This window comes from Amia ocellicauda, chromosome 3 (assembly GCF_036373705.1).
Source record: "Amia ocellicauda isolate fAmiCal2 chromosome 3, fAmiCal2.hap1, whole genome shotgun sequence".
Classification (NCBI taxonomy): Eukaryota; Metazoa; Chordata; class Actinopteri; order Amiiformes; family Amiidae; genus Amia; species Amia ocellicauda.
In genome coordinates, this window is record NC_089852.1 from 15,780,288 (window position 1) to 15,803,071 (window position 22,784).

The window sequence follows — 22,784 nt, forward strand, 5'->3', positions numbered from 1 at the left end:
TACGTCTCCTTCAACAATTACTTTTCATTTGTTTTATATCATGGTGTATTGATATTCGTTTTTCAATAGTGTGAACGAACAGTTATGTTTATAACTTGATTGCAACAAACCTACTACAAGTCAGTCACCTCCCTGTAGTGAAACAGGCAAACCACAAGGTGGCGCTACATATTAAACAACCATAATACTGAGAACGACAGATTCATTCGTTTCAATACTGGACCAAATGCAAATATTTCCCCTAATTTTATTTATTACTTTGAACACAATTGCATGAACAATACATTAATATAACAGTTACTACTAATTCATCCTATATTCTATATAATACATTAAGTAAACTGTGTGCGTTAGAATTAACAAATACAAAACACAGAATAATACCTAACCTGCTATTGTTTTCTACGAAAATAGAATACAGTAAGGAAATTGTTAAAGAACTCTGGAATATATTAATATGTACAGTTTGTTGCAAATGAGTTTAGAAAGTCAAAGTCAAAGAAGTGAAAGGATTCTTATACAGACTTATGAGCCTCTGCAATAAAACATGCATTGTCCATGATCTATATAAAGTTATTAATGTATTGTTTATAACATATGGTCATATAGGTATACATATATGTATGTATTATATTACCAGAAGTAATGTGGGAGTGTAACATTGTAAACATGTAATGACCTGCTTTGAGTCCTGATGCCAATCCCTCAGTAGAACACCTGTATGAGGAACTAGGATGACGAGTCAACAGGAGCGTACGGGGATCAACTCTTCACTCTATTAAAAAGCATTTCTGGGGCAAATGCCATAGAGCTCCTCCACCCATCTCCCAAAGTACACCAGAATGGGCCTTTTAAAACACTATGTGACACATTTTTTGTTCCTGGGTAGTAATTGTTATTTCCTAATTGCTTATGCCTCAGAAGTAGAGAAAATGGCTATTATTCCCCACAAACTTTGCTTTTGTCACCAGGACAGTGATATTTTGAAATTGAACTATTTCCAAAGAGAAAACGGGCGAATTTGTGTCTTTTCGTTCAGAAAAACAACAACATATGAATCCAAATTAACATGTATTTATACTAAAGTAACACAAAAATGATTACAAAAGATGTAGAAGTTAGTAGTTTTTCGAGATTTACAATTATACTGTATTTACATTTTTGTATTACTTTAGTATAAATACATGTTAGTTTGGATTCATATGTTGTTTTTTTCTGACTTTATGTGAATGAAAAGACACACATTCGCCCGTTTTCTCATTGGAAATAGTTCAATTTCAAAATATCACTGTCCTGGTGACAAAAGCAAAGTTTGTGGGGAATAATAGCCATTTTCTATACTTTTGAGGCATAAGCAATTAGGAAATAACACTTACTACTAGGGCTGGGCGATATGACTTAAAAATAATATCTCGATATTTTCAGAAGTTTGGGCGATACACGATATATATATATATATCGATATTTATTGTTTTCATCCAATCAAGCTACAAAATACTGTAAGACCAGACATTCAAACTACAAGTATTTTGTTAATCATTAAATATGCGAAACTAACAAATACTACATGCAGACTGTCATTGTAAATATATACATAATGCAACATTACAGCGCAAGTCTTGTGTGATTACTATTACGTGCGTTATGTTGTTATGGGATATATATATATATATATATATATATATATATATATATATATATATATATATATATATATATATATATATAATCTCCCATATATATGATTTACTGTCGCATAACAATAACACAAGTAATAGTAATCACACAGCACATGCGCTGTAAAATGCTATAGATTCAGGTAGATTTTACCACAGCCGGGTTTATAGTGGCGCATTTAGCATCTGCTAGACAGACATTTTTTCTCTGACTGTCGCGTCTCGATTCTACTTACCGGCACAGCACGTGTTAATACTAAATAATAATAATAAGAAGAAGAAGAATTAAAAAAACTGTTATACCACTTCAACATCTAATGCAACTTCGTGCATCTGTTTGCATTGCTTTCCAATTTATTAAAATGCAAACAAACTTTATTATTCTTTAATTTTATACAAATTATATCCGTCTAAATTAGTGTGGGTGGAGGGTGCTTGCACATCGAGTTTAGCCCGGCGACGAGAGCGCTTGCGCATTAAAGTATCTCTTGGTTGTGCTGGTTATTGTGTCACTTCTCTCTCCTCATGTCTGTCTGTGTTTCTGATGCTCATTTCTTGCCACATCCGACACATTTGGAAGAACCGGGAAGAACGCAAAGCGTCCTAATGACGAAAAATACTGCCGTAAAGAGTGGGATCCATTGTAAAAATCTGTTTTTGATTCAGGTTCGTTGTCCCATTACTTCTGGCAATACAGTGCATATTTTAACCTGCACTGCATTGGTAACCAGGTATTTAGATATTATAACATTTAGCTTATGATTCAGCCAGTTTTAGCCTTTGTGACAGAGCACATTTTCATCTGTTCGTACAATGTTTGCTCCCATTAATTAATTAGTTCCACTATGTTAATGTATGGGGGTCTAAATAACAGGAATGGAAAACCTGGGAGATCTCAGCAATGGTTAGAAAAGGCTAAGGTTGGTGAAACTTCACAGTCGTCTCTAACACTGTTTCCTGGAAAGGCAAAGTTAAAACAGACGCAAGTAACTTGCATTTCCATCCTGCGGAAGAGAGAGTACAGTACTTGCTTTAGAATCTACAAATGTGGGACATGAACACCTCTCTGCGATTCCCAAAGCGCCAGAGAAATTCATTACATACAATCTCTATACCTTGACTATTAAAAAGTACAGAGGAATGTTATATTTAAAATACACAGTAGGGGGGGGGGCAGCATACAAAGGTATTCAGAGCATTGACTCAATAGGGCACTTGAATTAAATTTTTTCCAGATGTCGAAACCTTTGAGTTGCAGTCAGAGGAATGCCGTTAGCGCTGTGGTCCCTCGAATGCATTAACAGTTGGGCCGCAGATTAGAGCAGCATGAGGCGCTCTTGGCTCGTCTCTTTGACCCTGCACACAGCAAATTCAGATGACGCGCCTCACAGGCAAGACACCTGAAGACAATGTTCTAAGAGATGAAGGGAAGGATGTTGAAATGTAGAAGGGGAAATCCAGACGGACCGTACAGGCTGCAACTGGCTTCCAGGCTGTCTTGGCTATGAAGAGTTCCGCAAAGCTGGGAAGCCAATTTTGAGGGCCTCAGGCTCAGGTTGGGCCCTATAGTCCAGAGAGCACTAGCTTTGGATCTGAGTTCTGTCGTTACATGACTAAGACTCCCAAAGGCTGGTCAATATACAGTTGTGGAATAAGGGATGGGGGAGTTTGCATTTGGATCAGTCTTTCCTGGGCTTGACATGCAGGCCTGGGGTGCAGTTATAAACCTACAGAGAGTTCTCTGCTGTTCGCATTGCTGTCACACAGGGTGCTTGTATGTCATCTTCATCTGTCCAGCTCTAGCACACTGATAGATTAGGATTTGATTCCAAAATGGGGGGGATAAAAAAATACAAACAAAATATTGGCAATGCTAAATTTGCTTGTTTAGAATGAAAGAATGAAAGCTGGCCTGCAACAGCAGTTATAATGTCAGTTTCAAGTTGCCCGGTACCCTGTCTGCACGTGTCCCCCTCCCTCAGAAAGCGCTGGGGTGTCGGCGCACTCTCGCCTTTCTCGGGTCCACCACCTGCTTCCACTTCATGTTACGCATTTTCTGTCGCCGCTTCTCCCTGAACCACAGCTGCTCACAATACTCGTCGGCGCTCAGGCCTGTGACGCTCATTAGCTGCAGGTAGTCCTTGTAGTGGCGCTGGATCTGCCCGAAGGCCGAGGGGCTGTGTTTCCCACCCACCCCCGGCCCCTTCTCCCCGGCCCGGGCCGGCAAAGTTGCAATGTGCTGCTGCTCGATGACATGGAGGCTGTAGCGGGCGATGGGGTGGGAGAAGGACAGCTCTTCAGCCAGGCAGGAGTAAAGGCCTGCGTCGCCCCTCTCCAGCTGGTGGATGAGGATGCCGCGCTCCAGATGCACAAAGCGTGCCTCGCCTTTCAGCTGCAAGAGAGTGGGGGGAATGCGGATTGATGAAGCTTAAATTTGAAGTTACTTAAGAGACAATGACAGTTAGTACACTTTATATACGCTTTTCTCCAGTCTTGGTCCAGAGGAGACTCTGGGCATGAGTTAAAAGTACATCATGAGTACATCAAGAGCACATCAATTGGATCTGTGTTGTGTTGTGACAAAAGAGTTTCTATACTTAGCCACTAGGTGGTGTTGTATTGGATATAGGGAGTACTACTGATAACCAGGTGTGAGGAGGCTTGTTGTAAATTGAGCTGAGTTACGAATGATGCAGAATAAAGACTAATTTTGGCTACAGAAACAACAGTTTGATACCTGCTTACATGCTTTTAATAATCCCGCCTTGTGTGTCTTTTGGCTTGCCTTCCACATGAGATCAAATGGAACTACTTGCTCGATTGAGACCCATTTCAGGAGCAATTTCCAGCTCTTCTGATAACTTGCCTTTCAAAAAAACATGTACCAAGAACTCCCGCAATGGCCAGCTGTCTGGAATTTAACCCACTGAGGGCTTAGAGAATTAATTGTGTTTATAATCGGAGTTCTGTGATACTTGCCTTTACTGCTTTTGTTTGAGCATCATTAAATGGTAACCAACTAAGAATTGTTTGTACAGAATTTAGTTTGCTCAATGTTTTGGCAACAACACACCTAAAGCAATAGGGGGGATTCAGAAACTAAGGTCTGAGGGCAGAAACTGAAAACCTCAGAAACATATTTAGGACATTATTCTCAGATGGGCGCAGAATGTCTAAGCATTGAAGAATTTGGTTGGAACCAAAAAACAGAAGACACAGGGAGGACAAAGACTGGGAAACAAACACTGGTTTATTTCAGTCAGCTATTTCTTACTTCTTGTACAAAAGTTTCCACCTCACATCTATTTCACTCTGCAGTGGAAGATAAGGACCTTTCTGTGTTTTCTCTGTCACTGTTTCCACATATAATGATAGAAGATAGGGTACCGCAACTATTCCAGCAAAATCCACTTCTATCAATGCTAAAACATCTATTAGCATCTCAGCAGCCAGAGGCTTCACTGTAGATCTCAAGATAGATGTATCTCCATATTTATAAATTCTTCAAAATGTGTCTCTCTGTACCTTAATTGAATTGGCTCATTTATTATACTATTTCAGTTGTTTTCAGCTCTTAAATAGTTAAACCATATCTTGAGGGCACTGAGAGAGGGAAATTTAACGGACTAGCTTTAATTAAGGGACAGGAACTTCATTATGGATAGTTTTTACACGGTCTGTTTTGTGGGATTTGATCACATATTTGATCCAGACCCACTGATCCCCAAAACCCCTGTTTAAGAACCGACCCAATCCTGCTTTGCTTTCAGATCTAAGGTGGCATAGTGCTGCTGGCAAACTTACACATAAAATACTCCAATTAACTTAAAATCTCCAACTGTTTAAATAACGGAAAACCATTTTAAAAAAGTCGTGTGACACAGATTTGGTTCATTAAAGAGCCAATGAAATCAACAGGGGCATGATTGGGAGGGGGGCAGACAGTATACAAATGGGTATGCCAAGATCAGGGATGGAAAATCATGTAATATCCCTTAACCGTTTGCTGTACTCCTCAAAATATACTGTGGAGAAAGAGCTGAGAAATGGGCCCCACCTCCTTGCCGTGCTGAGCTGGGTGGTGCTGTACCATCCATCGGACACTGGTTTGCTGGGATTTGGGGACACATTCCAGGAAAGTTGTGTTGGTCTCCACCCCATAGATCATCTTCTCCTCCACCACCTCCAAACCTGCAAACACAGCCCCATCAGCTCTTACACCACTCCAAAATACCTTTCTATGGAACAAATATACTCTGTACAGGGACTGGTCTGTTCTGTGTACAAAATGCTAGGTGCCTGGAATGCAAAACATATGAGAAGCCCAAAGACTTTGATTAGGCAATGTGTTTCTCTTTGGTCTGTTAAAAAAAATGTATAGGATGTGGCAAGGTACTTGGGAAATAGAGCTTTTTAAATCTGGCTTAACCTGACCTGAAAGTAAGTGCAACAGGAGGAAGCCATGTCTAACGACTGGCTCCTTCTTGCTAGATATTACAGAAACCTGATCTACAGTGTAGAATTTATGCTGAGGTAACAGAGGTAAGCCAACAGTAAAATTAAAAAATGTAAAAAGTGTCATATCTCAGACTGACACCTAGAGGGCGCTTGTGAATGTGAAAACAGCCTTGTGGTAGAGATTATACTGGCAATGTTCCCAGTATTGAGTTAACAGTGGATAATGATTACCGTCTCCCAGATCGTGGCACTGGCTCTTGGGGTCTCCGTGTTTGACGTCCTGTCTCCGAGCACGCCTATATCATGGGATTGAAACATGCAGATGACATCACTCACAGAAGAAAGAATCCAATTCCACTTCATTTCTTTTAAAACCAAAATAATGGACCCTAAGCTGTAGGTGGCCTCCAATCAGCTACCAGTTCGAGCACTACATCATTATCTCAGACCAACGCTGAACTATTTCTAATTTACAATAAAAATCTGATTTGCTGAAACAGCATCTTATCATGAGAGTTTCTTTTTGGCTCAGCTTGACAGACGTATGTGACACAATGTTAACAGCAACCTCTCAACAGTGTGAATTCAAAAACACAAGTCAATGTGACACACATTACTGTTACTGAATAATTGTTGGTTCCTATTCAACTATTTTTTTTCCACGTCTCATTTTCTGCTGCCATTTGTGGTTGGGTGATTCGTCTCAATTACTGTGGGTAGCAGAAGACCTGTATCTCACAGAAGTAGTTTAAAGCTGTGTTAGTGAAGCAGGAACACATTGGGGCACAGCTTTTCTGGATTTACAGGTAGTCAGACTGGGACCCAGAGAGGGACTCACCTCTTGTTGGTGGTGAAGTATCGGCTGCAGGAGGTGCCATCCCAGGCACAATAGGGGTCTCTGGCCAGGCAGCACTCAGCACAGACCCTCCCATAGAACTCACAGCGATGCAGCGACACCTGCGCCAGGCCCGACTCACTGCTCACATACAGCAGTTGCTGAACAGAGAGAGGGGGGATAGAGGCTCAAGTCATACATACACATACATGCACCATATTTCCTGCTCACTCACTCAAGGCAAAAGAGGATTCCAGAAAATAAGACTTCCAGAAAGAAATACGGCTTTTACCGGATGGCTTCTATTTCTGGAAACCAACTGGAGGATTGCATAAATTGTCCAGACATGCTTAGACTCTTTCACTCTTACTGTAAACCTCTACTACACAAACATGTATGTAGACAGTGCCTCCACAAGGTTGTCTCTGTCTTTTTCCATAGTTGTATTGCAAGTGAATTATTGCAATTCGGCAATGCAATACTCAAACCCTGACTTGCCCATACCTGGTGTACTGACACATCCCCCTGGATTAATTTCCTTGTTTTAGTTTAACACTGCAACCTTCTGCAATAATTAATAAAGCATCCGCACAAAAAGCTCTTCAAAGCAGCTTCAATCTTTAGCAATAGTTGCGTACTCTATGAATGGAAACAGCCCGTAATTGAACTGATTTCTTTAGGGGGATAAACGCAGAGTTTTGTTTGGTGGTGGTGGGGAGATTAATGAAACATATGGTACTTATTGCATCCTTAAAATTTTCCATATGCTTACCAGACACCATACAGCCTTCAAATGATCTAAGCATATGTATAGTTATATTACTACAACAAGGACTTGCGCTCATTGCTTCCATAAGCCATTTCTTCCTCACATTTATTGCCTCAAGGATAGTGGTTACCCCGGCACTTACTCTCACTTCTTCCAGTGAAGGTCATGCTCTGTTTAGATTTAGCAGGGCCCTAGTCTTTTAAGCACACAAGGTTTTCTTCTTCTTCTTCTTCCTAGTGGCATTTCCCTTTCACATGACTGAGTCTGACATGAAAGCGATCCGGACTTACGAAGAATATGCATTTTGCTATAGACATTTAGGTTTTAATGCAGTCTGGGCCATCTCCACCTCACAAATAAACAACTCTTCATCTGAGGTAGACTTACCCGTTTTGTGGAGATCTCCATGTTGAGGATAGGGGTCGGCTCCTAATGAAGAGTGGGAGAGAAGGCCATGCTCTATCAGTACACATCATTACAGAGGGATCATCTCTTATCAGGGTGAACATTGTTGTTGATTGTTGAACCACCGCCCACTTCACACATCCAATTTTGTTGGCCTTTTTGCACTTTTTAAATGGTTTTACTATTGTTGTACCAGCATTTTACAGTGGTATCCTATGGTTTTAACATGACTTCACTGTATTTTACTGAACTCTACCATGAATATACCACAGTCTACTATAGTGAATGTCTTAGAAATATTCATCATGGTACATTATGGTTTTCCCATGGTTCAATGTATTAAAGAAAAGGTAAGGGATGTTGAACCCATAGGAAACCACTATAAAACCATGTTAAAAGTGCCAAAGTTTTCTGTAAATTCACAAGGGTACACCTGTGGATTTTCTTTCTCCGGCACCTGGACTGCAGTTTAGAAAACATCCTTTTCAATGTAGTAGCATAATATGTCTTCCCAATGTCTCACTCTGTATTTGGCTGTTTGGCCACGCTCAACAATGCACATCTCCTGTCAGCTCTTGTTTACCCATAACAACATCCTCCTCGCAATTAGAATAAAGGAAACAGGAACCTATTGGACATTGTTACATACGCATCAGATAACGGCTTAATTTAAGAAGCGGATGTAATGTTATGAATCTAATTACAAACATAAAGGCAAACAGAGGGGAAATAAAAAGAGGTTCAAAGCTGCTTGCCGTGTATACTTAAAGCTCATCATCTACATTTCCGTCTAATGTGCTCTATCCTTGTTTGGGTTATAGCTGTGAGCTACAGGAGCAACGGGCAGAGATGAGTGAAGTACAGAGACCTCCACTACAGAAGAAAAATACACCTCTTGTAATAAAGACGGACTCAATCCAGCTTGTTTAAAAGCTTCTGAATCCAAAATGGATATGTCTTGCAATATGAAGGAACAGCAAGTCCTTGTTGAATTTTAAAATGTTCCAGTTGTCTGAGTCCTAGAGGCACAGTGTGTTTGCTGTACTTACTGTACCCCTTCATGTAAGTGAATCCCAAAACAACTACATTTAAATCTATTGAAAAACATTCCACTGTGCAGCAGATAATTACCCTCACCATCGCAGCTCTCCTGACAATTTATCCCTGGATATTTGCCAAAGGCCTCTTATCCTCCCAGATAGTCACCACTGCTTTGTACTCTGACCCTAGCATCTCCCAGGGGGGCTATCATAAATAACCTGAGGTTAGATTGGTCCTTTCAATGATGTCAGTACTTCCTAAAGAAGATCACCCAAGATCCAATGTTATTTTATTTATTTATTTTGGACTCGTTTTAACAATTGCACAAGGAGTTTTGATTGAGTTTGCTTTAATATACAAAGAAACTAAGGGCCTTGGAAAGGACGCATTATTATGTGGTTGTTGTTTTTTCTGTTATCTCTTCTCACTAGGTTTCCATATTTCTTATCTCAGTTTGGTCAACCTTTTTTGGAAGGCAGTGAGCAATAACAAACAAGCCTCAAGCACTTTCAGAGGTTAAATCACCTCCTGCATTTATTCCAGCCCAATTTTAATTTAGTTATTTATTGAGGCATTTAAAGTAATTGGGCAAAATATCAATTCTTCCTCTGGCGTTAATCTGGCTGAATCTTAGCTGATTCTTATTCGACTGTATGCTTTCCATGTAATGTTCTTCTGTTTTTTTTCTGCTTGTATGATTAATCAAAAAAAAATATAAGACCTAAATCGCACAGAAAGAGCTTCAAGGTGTGTAATTTATAGAGATGTTTTTAAGTGGTGCACCAGCCTGACTCCACACCACAGGAAGAATGACCTTGTGGAACTGTTTTGACAGTTAGAGGGATATATTTCAATGCTGCACCAGCTTTATGTCCACTTCTTCAACAATGAGCCCAAGTGGTTTCTTGTTGGTTCTCTGTGGCGGACAGCTTGAGAAGCAATCAGCAATTAATTTCAGAAGTAAATTCTGATGGTATGGTACAGTACAGTGTACAGTGTGTAGACCAAACAGATACAGTGGCTAAACTAAGTATTCACCCCCCTTGCACTTGGACTATAAGACTCCTAAATAAGCTAAGGTGCAACCAATTGCCTAATTCAAAAGTTGAATGGAGTCCATCTGTGTGCAATAAAAGTGGTTCACATGATTTCAGATTAAATACACCTGTCTCTGAGAGCAATGTGTGACAGGCTGCTGGTTAGGTGCTCATGTGCCGCAGCTGTGTTGTCCGCTCAAACAGGCTGCGGACTCACGGCTGCGGGCAATGAGCACCGTGGCGACTGTGACGTCAGTGGCAGCTGTGCCTTCTCTATTTAATCCCTCTCCCTCCCTGACAGGGGCAGCTAACTGCCAAGAAGGAGGACTGACTCGCCTAACCCTGATTGCCTGGAGCCCCCGCTTTTGTGGATGTTTTGTCCCCCTGTTAACCCACGTGAACCCCAATAAAGCCCGGACACCACCGGAACCCAAGACTCTCTCCCTCCTTGTGTCTGGCTTCTACACAATGAGCTTTCAAAACAACAGCAGGATAAAGTTGAAGAAAGGCACAGATCAGAGGCCAATGACAGCACTGTAAGACCTACAGAATTCCATGGCTGAGATGGGAGAAACTTTCTATGTGTCAACAATAGCTCAGGTACTCCACAATTTTGGTCTGTATGGAAGAGTGACAAGAAGGAAGCCATTTCTGAGAAAAGCCCATGTAAAATGTGGCAAATGATTCTGTGTTCCGATTAACCACAAATTAAGCTATTGGCCCACGTACTTGAAAATTGCTGTCATCCAACATGACAAAGCATGAACAATTTTGCCAAGAAGAATGTGCAAATATTTGCACAATCTAGATGTGCAAACTTACCTGAAGTTTTTTTTTGTTTTTGTTTCCAATTCACTGCTAGATGAAGGCCTCCCCAAGATGTTTCTACTAACACTATGCATAATGCATAATACAAAAACACCATGGATAGCATATACACCATATACTTTGCCCTTAATTTGTTAAAGACTGAAAGTACAGGTTGATTTTAAAGATCTTACCTGAAAAATAGTCAGCTCCTCCAGAACAATCTCCTCTGTTTCCCAGTTGTCTTTTGGGATGGTGATTACTTTCAGAACCTTCCCCTCATCTGATGAAAGACATAAACCCATCAACCATAGGTTACTATAGACACCATGTTCGCTTATTATTATGCTCGTACTTATAGGGCTGGTTTCACAGAGCCAGATTAGCACCAATCTTGGACTGCCAAGACTAGTACTAATCAAGGTCTGGGAAACCAGCTGATAATGTTGTAACAGTAAAACAGTAAAAAATATTTAACGTTTCTGGAAGTGTTGAGACATGTTAGTCTTTTTTTTTTTAACCAATCCTTCTACATAATCTAGTCTATTTCTGTTTCGGTGCTTCCCAAACCATGTAAACCTCCTTACAAAATGATAGTTGGCACCAAGTATAGAAATGTTTACCAGAGCAAGGTAGCCTTTCAGATCAGTTTTATTTAGTGAAAAACAAAATCATAAATGGAGTGGGTAATTAATTAAAGGCAATGAGCAAAAAACATGAAGTTGTTACTGTCAGTTATTGGACAGGTGGGGCTTGTTCTGACACAGATGATTAAAGAAAGTTAGCTATTGGATTGTTTGTCATTCTGATTCTGTGGAACAGAATCTGGTGGTTACCACAAGCTCATTCCTAAGTTTTACAGTGGTGAACAGAGATTGCACACTCAGCAGAAACTGGAATCAAGATTTATTTGATATGTGCACTAGCAGTAGCAGCTGTGACACTGCACGAGACAATGCCTTTTTAAAAGCAGCAGAGGACTTCTCTCCTTAAATTGACCTGAACCATGTTTGTCTTTGGAGTACTTCTGTTGCACTGTGACTTTTCACTGAAAACCGTTCAGAGACAGACCCCTCCTCCAAAAATAAGAAAAGAAAAAAAGAGCATCCATGAAATGGCAATCACTGGTCTTTATGCAGGTCATTACCCAGAACACACTGCAGACTGTCGTGGGAACTGTCTCCTTTCTAAACAAGGATGCTTGCTCAACAGTGACCGATCTTGGCCAGCAGTTCCTGTGGGATGCTGTTCTGTGTGACCCTGTGCATCCACATTTCAGTCCTGGCACCAATAAGTCAGTTAAAGTGCATCTCAATCACATAATGCAGTGCAACCGCTTATTAAGTTGAATTAGTCTACATCCAAAAATATGTCTCTTTTTTTAGTTGCATGGAAATCTTATGCACTTATTGCTGTACAATTAATTCTATTCTACCACTAAAAAAAAATACTGAAATAAAAAACAAACATGCAATGTGAAAAAATAGGTGTAAATATGATATGATTATTCAATGTTAATAATGTAATCCAAAGAGTTTATAGAGTTAACATTACCAAACTATACTACCATTTAATGTATACTGTATATATATATATATATATATATATGTATATATGTATATATATACACACACAATTTTACAGTGGAGAACAGAGATGATATGCAGTGTCAATGCTATACATATCACTGATACTCCTTTGTGCACATTCAAGCTTCATAGTAGGTATGATGTTCTTCTTTCAATCATAAGTTTCCAAATATACTGCTGGTCTAAATGTCCAAAAGTCCAAAATTTACATTCACAAGACATGGTGCCAATTGACCAAGAGTAATTCAAATGCTTTTGGTGAATTCAAGTTTCTTCTATTTATGCATGTAGACCAGTACATCACATCTTCTATAATAAATGTGGATGCTACTACTTATGGCCTATATGACATTAACAGCAGCTTGGAGAACATAATTTCTACTTCTACTTTAAGACAAAAATATGTCTCTATTATAGGGTGTCTAAAGTGATCTAAAGATGCAGCCCCCGATTCATTGTAAATATACGATTAGTTAAAATATAACAAGAACTAAACAGGATGAAACATTATTTTATGTGTAAGATTGGGGTTTATCATTATCGTTCTTATTTTTAACGGATTATTTCAACAATTGTTTAGTGCACGATATGGAACTAAACTTGATGAACATACACAGAATTTTATGTAATCACTTAAAGTAACATAGTAACATAGCTTTTTACTTGGGCAAGCCAATCGACCTGGGGTAACCCTTGACCAGAGGTCAACTTCCGAGGGTTAAATATCCTGTATCATTAATCAACTGGGACAGTTCTCCAGATACACCCTTCACTGGGGTACTGTCACATTAACTCAATTGCAACTGCATTTGTATATAGCTGAAACTATATATTTCCAGGTGATGTCGTGGCTAATCTAGATCTTACAGCTAACGAATGGGGAATTAAAATACTTTTCTTGCCGGTTTCCATATGTGTTTTCTGCACTGATGTTTTAAAACAGGGGTTTGAATTCAAATGGTTTTTAATATGTATGTCTCGAAAATTGTCATCTCTCAAAAACTGCTGTGCCTACAGATTCGATTCACTGTTGGGAGTTTTCACTGGAAGGAACTTAACTACCCTGCATTGTGTAAGTGTGAGTCTATTCTTGAATCTCAGCACTGCCACTCACACAATACAGTGTTCAGAAGGGACACTGTCCTGAAAATGTCTGTCACTTTACTGTTTGTGCTGTGGACATGGAGTGTGAAAAGACCTAGGTTCGCTTGACAGTGACTCGTTTGGAAGCATATGTCTTTATCTCTTTGGTGCCAGTACTATGGTTGTTAGGGCGAACCGGGGTAATTATCCAAATCTTGGAGGATAGAAAAACAAGGGGCGATTCCACAAAATGAAAATCAAACTCTTTATTGAAATGCAAGAGAGTCTCGCTGGTGTGTGAGAACGTACCGGTTCCCAGATAGAGGACATCGTACTGTCCGTCCTCTGCATCCACTCTGTCCACCACCACCTTCTTGAGCAGGTAAGGGGTGCCGGTCCTCATGAACACAGGCCGCCTGTTGAGGGGCAGCACGGGCTCCCACATCAGCTGGTGACTGCGCATGAAGCTGATGACATCATCTGGAAAGTCACGGGTCGACTTGTGCAAAGGGTCGTAGGTCTCGCTGGGACACTGCGGAGGGCAAAACGCATACAGATGGATGACAAAAGTCAGCACTGGGAAGTTAGACTGAAGCACCCTCAGTTAATACAAATGTTTTTCTTGTGTAACATTTTAACCTTATCTAGATTAAAGCATAATGAAGACTTCGGCAAATATTTTGTTTAATGTTCAGTCTGAAATAAGGCATTTTTAATATAAGATGAGGTAAAGACAAAAGAAACACTAACAACCCTTTGTAGTAATACCGCAGATATCCTGATTCTGAATACCTCATCCAATTTTGTTATAATGGAGTGTTCATGAATCAAGGTATTACTGTATCCACAAACAGTTGTATAAATGAAATAATGTAGCCCTGTGTCTTTTCTTTCCACCCAAGAAAGTGGTGAGGTAGGGAGCTGGTCGTATGTAACAATGATGTCACCCATCTACCATTCTCTGCTTTTTGAGATTTATGTGGCCCTGGTGCTGGACCTCTCTTCCCTTTTAAAACACCCAGCCGCCCAGTCACCCCAGGTTGCTTCCTGCCTGGTAAACTTACAGTGCCAGGTCTGGGGTATGGGATCCTTCCTTTGTATTCCACCCAGCGGTAGTCTGGCCCTTCCTTGTGGGAGAAAGGTCCGTTGAAAGCAGCGCGGATGGAGGCCATAGAATAGACGCACACAGCGGAGCCCCTGAACACAGAGCTGGGGAAAGGAAGGGAACAGACTTGAGCCCAGTGGCTTTTGTTACCAGCAGGACTGCCTCAAAAGTGCCTCGCAGAACCAGGGTTAGTGTCATACACCAGTTCAATTGACAGGGTTTTATTACTGTTGCTTGGACCCCCAAATGCTCAGCTCAGCTATGCCAGAAACAGCAAAAGGTTAAGTAGTTGCTCTTTCTTAATACCCTACTTTTTTGTCACACTCTTACTGACCTCTGGCTTGCAGTGACCCCACAATAAACAGATTGAGGCAGAGCGATGGATAGATTTGGAAATTGGCGCAGAATCATTCTGATTCACACCCATGCTCAGCTGTGATAATATTCAAGTTAGCTTATTATTACATCTTACCCTAGTGTAACAATTCCATTTCAAAAAAGCATTTTCTTGAAAGGCATGCAGACTTATGATTTGATCACAAATATGCCATAGTAGAGCTTAACAAAATGTATGATGACATTGTAAAGATATTTTTCAAAACAAGCAAAAATTTACATTTTAAATAAGTAGATAGAAAGCTGAAAACCTCATGGGACATAATAGGGGATGTGTTTAGCTGATAACAGCAGGGTCTAGGGTTTCAATAGTTGTCGGTTTGCCATATTCCCACCAATCCATGTGGTCAATGTTTTAAGTAATGATTGAGTCTACCAGCAATAGTAAGAATACAGTATCTAGACAAAGACAAGCATATTGTGATGATAATGGTGTGGGGTTAATAACAAGTGCTTGCTGTTTGAAGTACTGCAAGTGCTCTGTCCATTACGTTAGTTCACAGCAGCAGCAAGGCTTTATGGGGAGGATGATGCAGGTTTCATTCAAGCTGGCATTGGCAGGACCATAGAGCTGTTTTGTGCTCCAGGCAGGGTCTTTTTACTGGCTAAGGCACTCAGCAGCTCTGACGTTTTGCTTATTGTTTTTTATTGCAATACAAGGTGCTTTGGAAGGAACTTGATACATGCTTTCCGAACTTGCTTCAAAGTGTCATAGAATGAGTAAGTAAATGCTGAAGAGGTGCATACATCCTGTACTGGGGTGTAGACAGTTACACCAAATCATAAATTATGGGTGCTCCACAGATCAAAAAAACCTATTTAATTTCACTGGATAACTCCTCGTCACGAGGTTACAGCTGACCGCCTGTTGCCTTGTGTGGGTTCAGTTCCGGCTCATTAATCACCCAAGACAGCGTTGCGGGAACCCACCGTAGTGTGACAGCCACTTGAACATTTGGAGGCAGGTAGATGTTTTGTGACTTGGCAACACCATATCCTTGGTAATATCATTTACATTTTGAATAGACTGACACCTTATCCTTCTTGTTTTTGCACTGTATTATTGCACTTTGTATTGCTCTTATATTTTGTAAGTCGGCCTGGACAAGGGCATCTGCTAAGAAATAAATAATAATATGAATATGAATATGAATAAAAAACATTTATCTTTTTCTGCAGATTGGAAATAATTAAATGCTGGTTCAACTCTGCATTGTATGAATGATATGTATTAACGCTGTGGAATTTTTAAGTCAAATATAAAACATTGAATATATTCTCTGAATGTGTTTGAATTTGTTTTTGAGTTAAGCTGAAGTCCTGCTCAATTTGCTTTGTCCTTTCATGTACTCTCACTTACCCAGATGCAGAGAAGACACCATAGAGGATTGGATTCTGAGTATCCTTGGTCTCCAGCAGAAATATGTCCTCTAAAACAGAAAAGCAAGATTATCAGTCTTAGAATTGGCTTGGCATTGAAGCATTCTATTCAGGTCACAACAAATGACCTTCCTTCGTATGAAAGAATTCAGAGAAGAACAGCTAATTTAATTGTGGATCTGAAAGGGACAATATACACAGAGACTTGAATGCAATTGAATTTTTTTAGTCAGTAAAAAAATAAACAAAGATGATTCTCTGGTCTTCATACATCTAAAGTGGGTTAAAAAGAAACAACCCACAGAATATCCTTCAGGCCATTAACATAAGCCACTGCTGAAAGTTAATTGAAGGCATATTCAGAGTCAGATATTATTTCTATACAATAAATATAGTAACAAATCCCTTAAACAAGTGAAATATTATTCTACCAAAAGGTGAATTATTTTAAAGAAGATATATCAATAGGCAGCTAACCTTCTAAAGAGGTATATATATTAAACAAGTCAGATCCTCAGTACAGAAAAGGGAAGACAATATCAATACTGGGTTTATTTGCAATTCAAATACATTCCTCTCTTGGGATTCAAACCAAAAGTAATTTTTTCCTTGGATTACAAAATGGAACAAATCCAATGCAGGATTAAAATGCCTTGTGAATGTATTGATATTGGGGCCAGATATATTAAAAAAGCAAGTCAATTGCATGTCAATACAGTCCCTAAATTTCTTTATCACAGTCCCTCAGTGGGATCGAGTTATTCAGTACCCAGTTCATCAAAGTGAGTGTCCATGCCCTCGAGCCCCGGCACTGAACACACGAGCCGCACTTTCAGAAATGTGGTCCAGCGGTTAATCAGGCTCCTCTTCCCCCCAGCGTCATTCTGGGAGGAGCAGAAACAAAACAAATGTCAGCTTCAATATCACAAAAAATCCAGTGTGAGATTTATCCATTGTCAGGACCGGACTTCCATTTAGACAGGAAAGCTTATTTCCATTTACCTGAATATCGCATTTCTCTTCTATATCCTAGATGTGGGAGTCTCAAACTCAGTTCCCAGAGGACAGCAGTGTCTCCCCGTTTTCATTTGAACTGGAGCACTCAATTTAGTTATTTCAATTAGACATGTATAGATTGTAGTAAAGTATTTTTTTCTTATGTTTTTTTAACATTTTATATAACAGGATATGTAGTATTAAATACATGTAATTCAGTTAATTAGCTAATACTACCAATTAAGCAACTGGGGAGATAGTGTTGGTACAAAAGCCAGTAGAAACAATGTCCCTCCAGGAACTGGTTTGGAGAGCCCTACCACAACATATTGTCCTTAAATTAGCTGCTACACCCTATGTTTATAAATGGCTACTTGCCATACAGTATTTGACCACAAACAGTGCTTTATGTTCAATGTTGAGACTAAGAGGGTTCAGTGACTAACAAAAAGGGCTGGTAAGTGTTTCAATGCTCCAACTGTGCCAATATTTGTGTGTAATACTGAGTTATTTATCTGCTATTCATTAGATGAGTTGTCAAACCACTGCCCCATATTGAAATGATCTTATTTATATTTCTGTTTAACAAAACAGAACTAATTGTGATTAATTATTTAATTATTATTATAATTTTTGTTGATTTGATGATGAAGATTTTCAATATCTACTAAATACAAAAGCCGTTTTTCATTCCATATATCCAATTCAATTTAATAATTATGTTAAAAAAAGGAATTCCGAAATGTATAAAATTTTGTTCCAGACATAATGTATTTTGGTGAGCCGCAAATCGACCAACAGCTGCCAAAATGAATGAACACTGCATTTCCTCTCAGTACAAACATTGTTGTTTTACTTGAAAATGATATAGCAACAGCTCTATAACCCCTAAACATCTGTAACTAGAAAAACATTTTTTTTTTACGACAAAATCATCTTGCTACTAGCCCTATTAATTAAGTCATTATCAGACATCTGTTAGTATCCAAAAACAATATAAACTTGCAGCATTATTTTGTACACAAGACACAATAAAACTCAAAGAACAAAGTTACTGCAGACTGTTGCTCTGGGAGTATGCCCCCCTCCGCATCCCCTCACACACACAGACATTTTGGAAACATTTGGAAAAGTATGCTACATTTTTCAACTTGCCACTTTTCATTCTGTCTTTATTCAGATGGCTTTGTGGTTAGGCCTCTAAGATCTGAATGTAGAGTGCAATACAAGTATGCTATTGTATTTAAATGTAACATACTCTATTGGATTGGATTAAATTGTATTAATGCTGTGAATAAATAACACTTGAAGACCACCCTCACCTTGCAGACTCTGGCCACCCTGGTGTAGATGCGTTTGTCCCACTGGTTCGATTCCACCGCCGTCTCTTTGAAGAAGAAATAGACTTTATCGTCATCCAGGCTGTGCGTGTCAGGGATGGAGAAGGAACCAATGAACTCCGGCTCTGAGAGACACACAGAGGAAACATCTTAGGAAACCCAATGTTTTTCATACCAAGTCATACACTTTCAGACTGGCCGACCCGTTGTGTGCCAATCGCCAATTGTAAACTCAAGCCGCCATTTTAGCCCTCCTGGTAGCTTAGGAGAACAGACAACATCTTCTTTTTAATGAAACCTCATAGAAGCTGACCAAGTCCTTAAAATAATGTGTTATGTGCAGATTATCAGAACCACCCAGACGTGAACCACCCACAGCTGACAGACTAGAGAGTTGTGTAATAGCAGCACACACTCTCAAATCTATTTGTTTTTGTGTCAGAATGGTATTCGGTACTAAACCAGGTCGAACTAAGAAGTGAACCAATTAGATCATTTACCATTGAGCCAGTGGTCTTGATTGGCTTCTGTGCGGATGTAGTGCTGACTGCTTCCATGGACAGCCGTTCGGAAAATGGCAGCATTGGTGCCCATAAAGTCAACTGATGTTCCAGCATAGAGCTCCCCATCTGATTAAGAACAAGAAGAGGACCTTTCTTATGGTGAAATAACAATGAGATTCCCCCCTGGTGTTCAGCTAAGAAATAAAAGACTTTCTAACCATTAAAAAAAAACATTGTATTGTGATCAAGACAATGCTTCCCTCCAACTCTGTCATACCATACAGACTGACTTTGTATCAAACACAAAAAAACATAACAACACTGTAACAATGGTCACATATAAAATATGGCTCTATTTATAATGCATTTCCCTCCCCCAAATCCTGACCCCTTAACATTAAAATCCCTCTGAACTGTTGCCATTCCCCTCCATCACAGTGGATTAGCAATGTACAGTTTCAACAGCAGGCCATAATTATCTGACGGATGTTTTATATATTCAATTGCAAGTGGAATGGCAACCCACCAAGCAATAACAACCAAGAAAAAACAAACATGTGGTTTCCTAAATCTCAGTCTCACTCTACAATCTGGGGGATTTAGGGTAGCGATAATCAGCTGAAGCACAGGATAACTATTACAGCTTTGGATGGATCCACGTTGAGCAGGCAATGAGGAAATAAACCAAAGGCCATGGATGGGATGTTAGTAAAGTCCATTACATAGCTCAGGATGCACCCGATGGCCTAGTGAGAAGCTCCCAGTGGGATGTGCACAATTGGCTAAGCTCCACCAGGCCACGTGGGTCTGTTGGTCAGTTCTCAAGCTTATTCCACACTAGCAACTCCCTTTGGCTTTTCAGGTGCTTGTGGGATCAGACTGCCAGCATTTCAGGTAGCATTGAATCCTCCATTTGGTGTACTAGCTGGGCTGTGGGTATTCTGGACTCACCGGGTGAAAAACAAGCAGTTGGCCTAGAAAATGGGTCCTGTGGGAGGTTGTGTGCTCTGTCTTGGATCTCAGTTAAGCAGTTGGGATTTCCAAATGGGATAAAAAAGGGGAGATTCCAAATTTGAAACAAACCTATTTTGCTGCTAAAAACCCTATGAATGTGCCCTCTTATATATGAAGCTGAAAATGCTGGGTGTGAGTTATTGATTTCTGACCATGCTTAGGAGGTTACCTGTGAGTCTGGCAGTGAACTGCTCCATAGGGCTGTAGGGACATTTCCCTCTTCCAGACTCCACAGCGTGATGAAGCAGATGAAACGCCGGCTCCTTGGAAACAGGGACAGAAGCATAAGTATGGTAACACTTTTGGACACAGCAGCCAACTATAGAGACCTATCTAATTTCTATAGCACATAAAATATAGCACACAGGCTGACCACACATTGGATTAACAGTGTCAATGTGCAATGACAAGAATCTGCAGTGAACAGGTTATTAATAAATAGAAACCTTGAAGGATGTTTTGGGCTCCAGTACATGCTTGTCATGGTGGTCTCTTTCTAACTTGTTTTGTACTAGAAAGGTCTGCACACAATATGCATCAGGAATTAATTGCCTGACACCAACATAGTGTGATACTACAAGGTGCTTTGACTTTCTGCATGAAGGATAGTGTTTTTCAAAATAAGTTTGGATGATTGATATTTATTGTTCACTGAGTAAGTAAAATATAGCACTGCTGTTGATACAATAAATTAAAATCCACCACTTTACCGAGCACAAGATTTAAACTGCATGTTGATTTCTCCAGAGAAGTAAAGAGATGCACAATTGCCTATTCATAGACTAAAACTGTTGTGCTACAGATCTGAAAATACTTTTGTAAAAGATCCTTGTGAATGTGACTGAGACTCCACCTCTAACAAGCTGATGGGCTGCCGCCCAGCCTCCTTGAATGAGCCAGACTGACTGATCGAGCAGGAGAGTGCAGAAAGATCTCTCATTGACCTATCAAATGGCCAATCAATTAATAAATAATAATAATATTAAGTCCCTGTACAAAACAAACCACAATTTTAACCACAGATACACCAACCTGCCATCCTTCTGCTGTCTTACCTCTACATTGTGTCCAAGCTCAATATAGGTGCACAGAGGATGAAAAGCACCTGTCCCACAGATGTACACGTGGGTTTTGTTAAAAGGCTGCAAGAGCCTCACATGGTTAGCACATTCTGCCTTTAAAGATGAGAAGAAAACACATTAGAGCTAAAAAAAACAATGTAGGGTGTATTTCTCAAGCTAGCTATCTACAAGGATAATAATGATTGATTAGCACTGGCAGGTCACTTTCATTAGCTAGTCTTTCTTTTTATTTTAGATGTATCTTAATTCAATACCCTAAAAGGGGCGATTGCAACAAACCTGTCTTTTCTAAATGTTTTAAATGTCACCATCTGGAATGTAAACCAGCACTGAGGCTTTTGGGCCTCACCTACAGATTCACTTCCCAAATACTGCATTTTTACACAAATGCTATTGAAAAGCAAGAGTGTATAAACCATGTCAGAATATCAGAGTGCATTAAAAAAAGGGCAGTACTATTTCTTCAAACTTCTAAATATTTAGCAAGACATGTCAGGCATATAATACTCACAAGTACAACACATAAGAAAGTAAAGTAAACGCATATGGAAACAGCACTCAAATATACAATGTGCCACAGTATAACAGTATAAATAAAATGTATGCGGAGGAATAAAGACATGATCATTACATAAAGATCACTGTAACTTGGATCCTAAATCCCATGGCAAATGTTTGTATTTTTATTAGTCTGTCGGCATCAGATTCAACAGTATACTTTCAAATGCTTTCGGGTCCTGAGTGACCATTAAACCTTCAACATATCCCAGAGGATTAATAAATAGCAGAGAATTTTTCAAGTCTTGTTTCACTTCATCACTGCTCTAATGTTTAGTTTAGTCAGTTGGCCTTTAAATTGCTGTTTCGGGTCTGTCTATTACTTCAATCCTAATTTCAAAGCTGCTAGCATCAAGCACAATGGCCATTCATCTTCCCATTGCCATTAAAAGCACATTGTCATGTCTTACCTCCATGCTCTTTCCTGCCAGTCTGCAGTGTTCAACTTGTTCTTTTGCAGCTGGCCAATATATCTAAATTAGGCAAAGAAAAAAAAAAGTATTTATGAGACAATTTAGAGAGGGTTAAGGGGTTAACCATAATGATGTATCAAAGGGCTTGACTACAATAATGTTGGAAGCGTTATGTTTACGGTGTAATGGCATTTACTTCTTTATCCACATTGTAAGCTGGAATCTCAAGTACATGAAGTGTCATTTCTGATGTTTTCCACAATTCTGAAAGATGGCGATATTATCCTTAAGTTAGCG

At 39.6% G+C, this 22,784-nt stretch overlaps 1 protein-coding gene across 3 annotated transcripts in view; it reads right to left on the reverse strand.

The window, feature by feature from the left end:
* Positions 1 to 1,446: 1,446 nt before the first annotated feature.
* The window catches only part of LOC136738699 (semaphorin-3D), a 73,240-nt gene continuing 51,902 nt past the window's right edge, over positions 1,447 to 22,784 (reverse strand). For all 3 annotated transcript variants that reach the window (XM_066698303.1, XM_066698302.1, XM_066698301.1), the window contains 15 exons: positions 22,485 to 22,547; positions 21,490 to 21,609; positions 20,604 to 20,697; positions 19,418 to 19,546; positions 18,900 to 19,042; positions 17,351 to 17,465; positions 16,562 to 16,631; positions 14,765 to 14,909; positions 14,010 to 14,232; positions 11,223 to 11,311; positions 8,126 to 8,167; positions 6,973 to 7,130; positions 6,366 to 6,430; positions 5,734 to 5,867; positions 1,447 to 4,068 (listed from right to left, as the gene is read on the reverse strand). In XM_066698303.1, the coding sequence (XP_066554400.1) occupies positions 3,655 to 4,068; positions 5,734 to 5,867; positions 6,366 to 6,430; positions 6,973 to 7,130; positions 8,126 to 8,167; positions 11,223 to 11,311; positions 14,010 to 14,232; positions 14,765 to 14,909; positions 16,562 to 16,631; positions 17,351 to 17,465; positions 18,900 to 19,042; positions 19,418 to 19,546; positions 20,604 to 20,697; positions 21,490 to 21,609; positions 22,485 to 22,547 (2,004 nt within the window). In that variant the 3' untranslated portion in view covers positions 1,447 to 3,654. The remainder of the gene's footprint in view (positions 4,069 to 5,733; positions 5,868 to 6,365; positions 6,431 to 6,972; positions 7,131 to 8,125; positions 8,168 to 11,222; positions 11,312 to 14,009; positions 14,233 to 14,764; positions 14,910 to 16,561; positions 16,632 to 17,350; positions 17,466 to 18,899; positions 19,043 to 19,417; positions 19,547 to 20,603; positions 20,698 to 21,489; positions 21,610 to 22,484; positions 22,548 to 22,784) is intronic.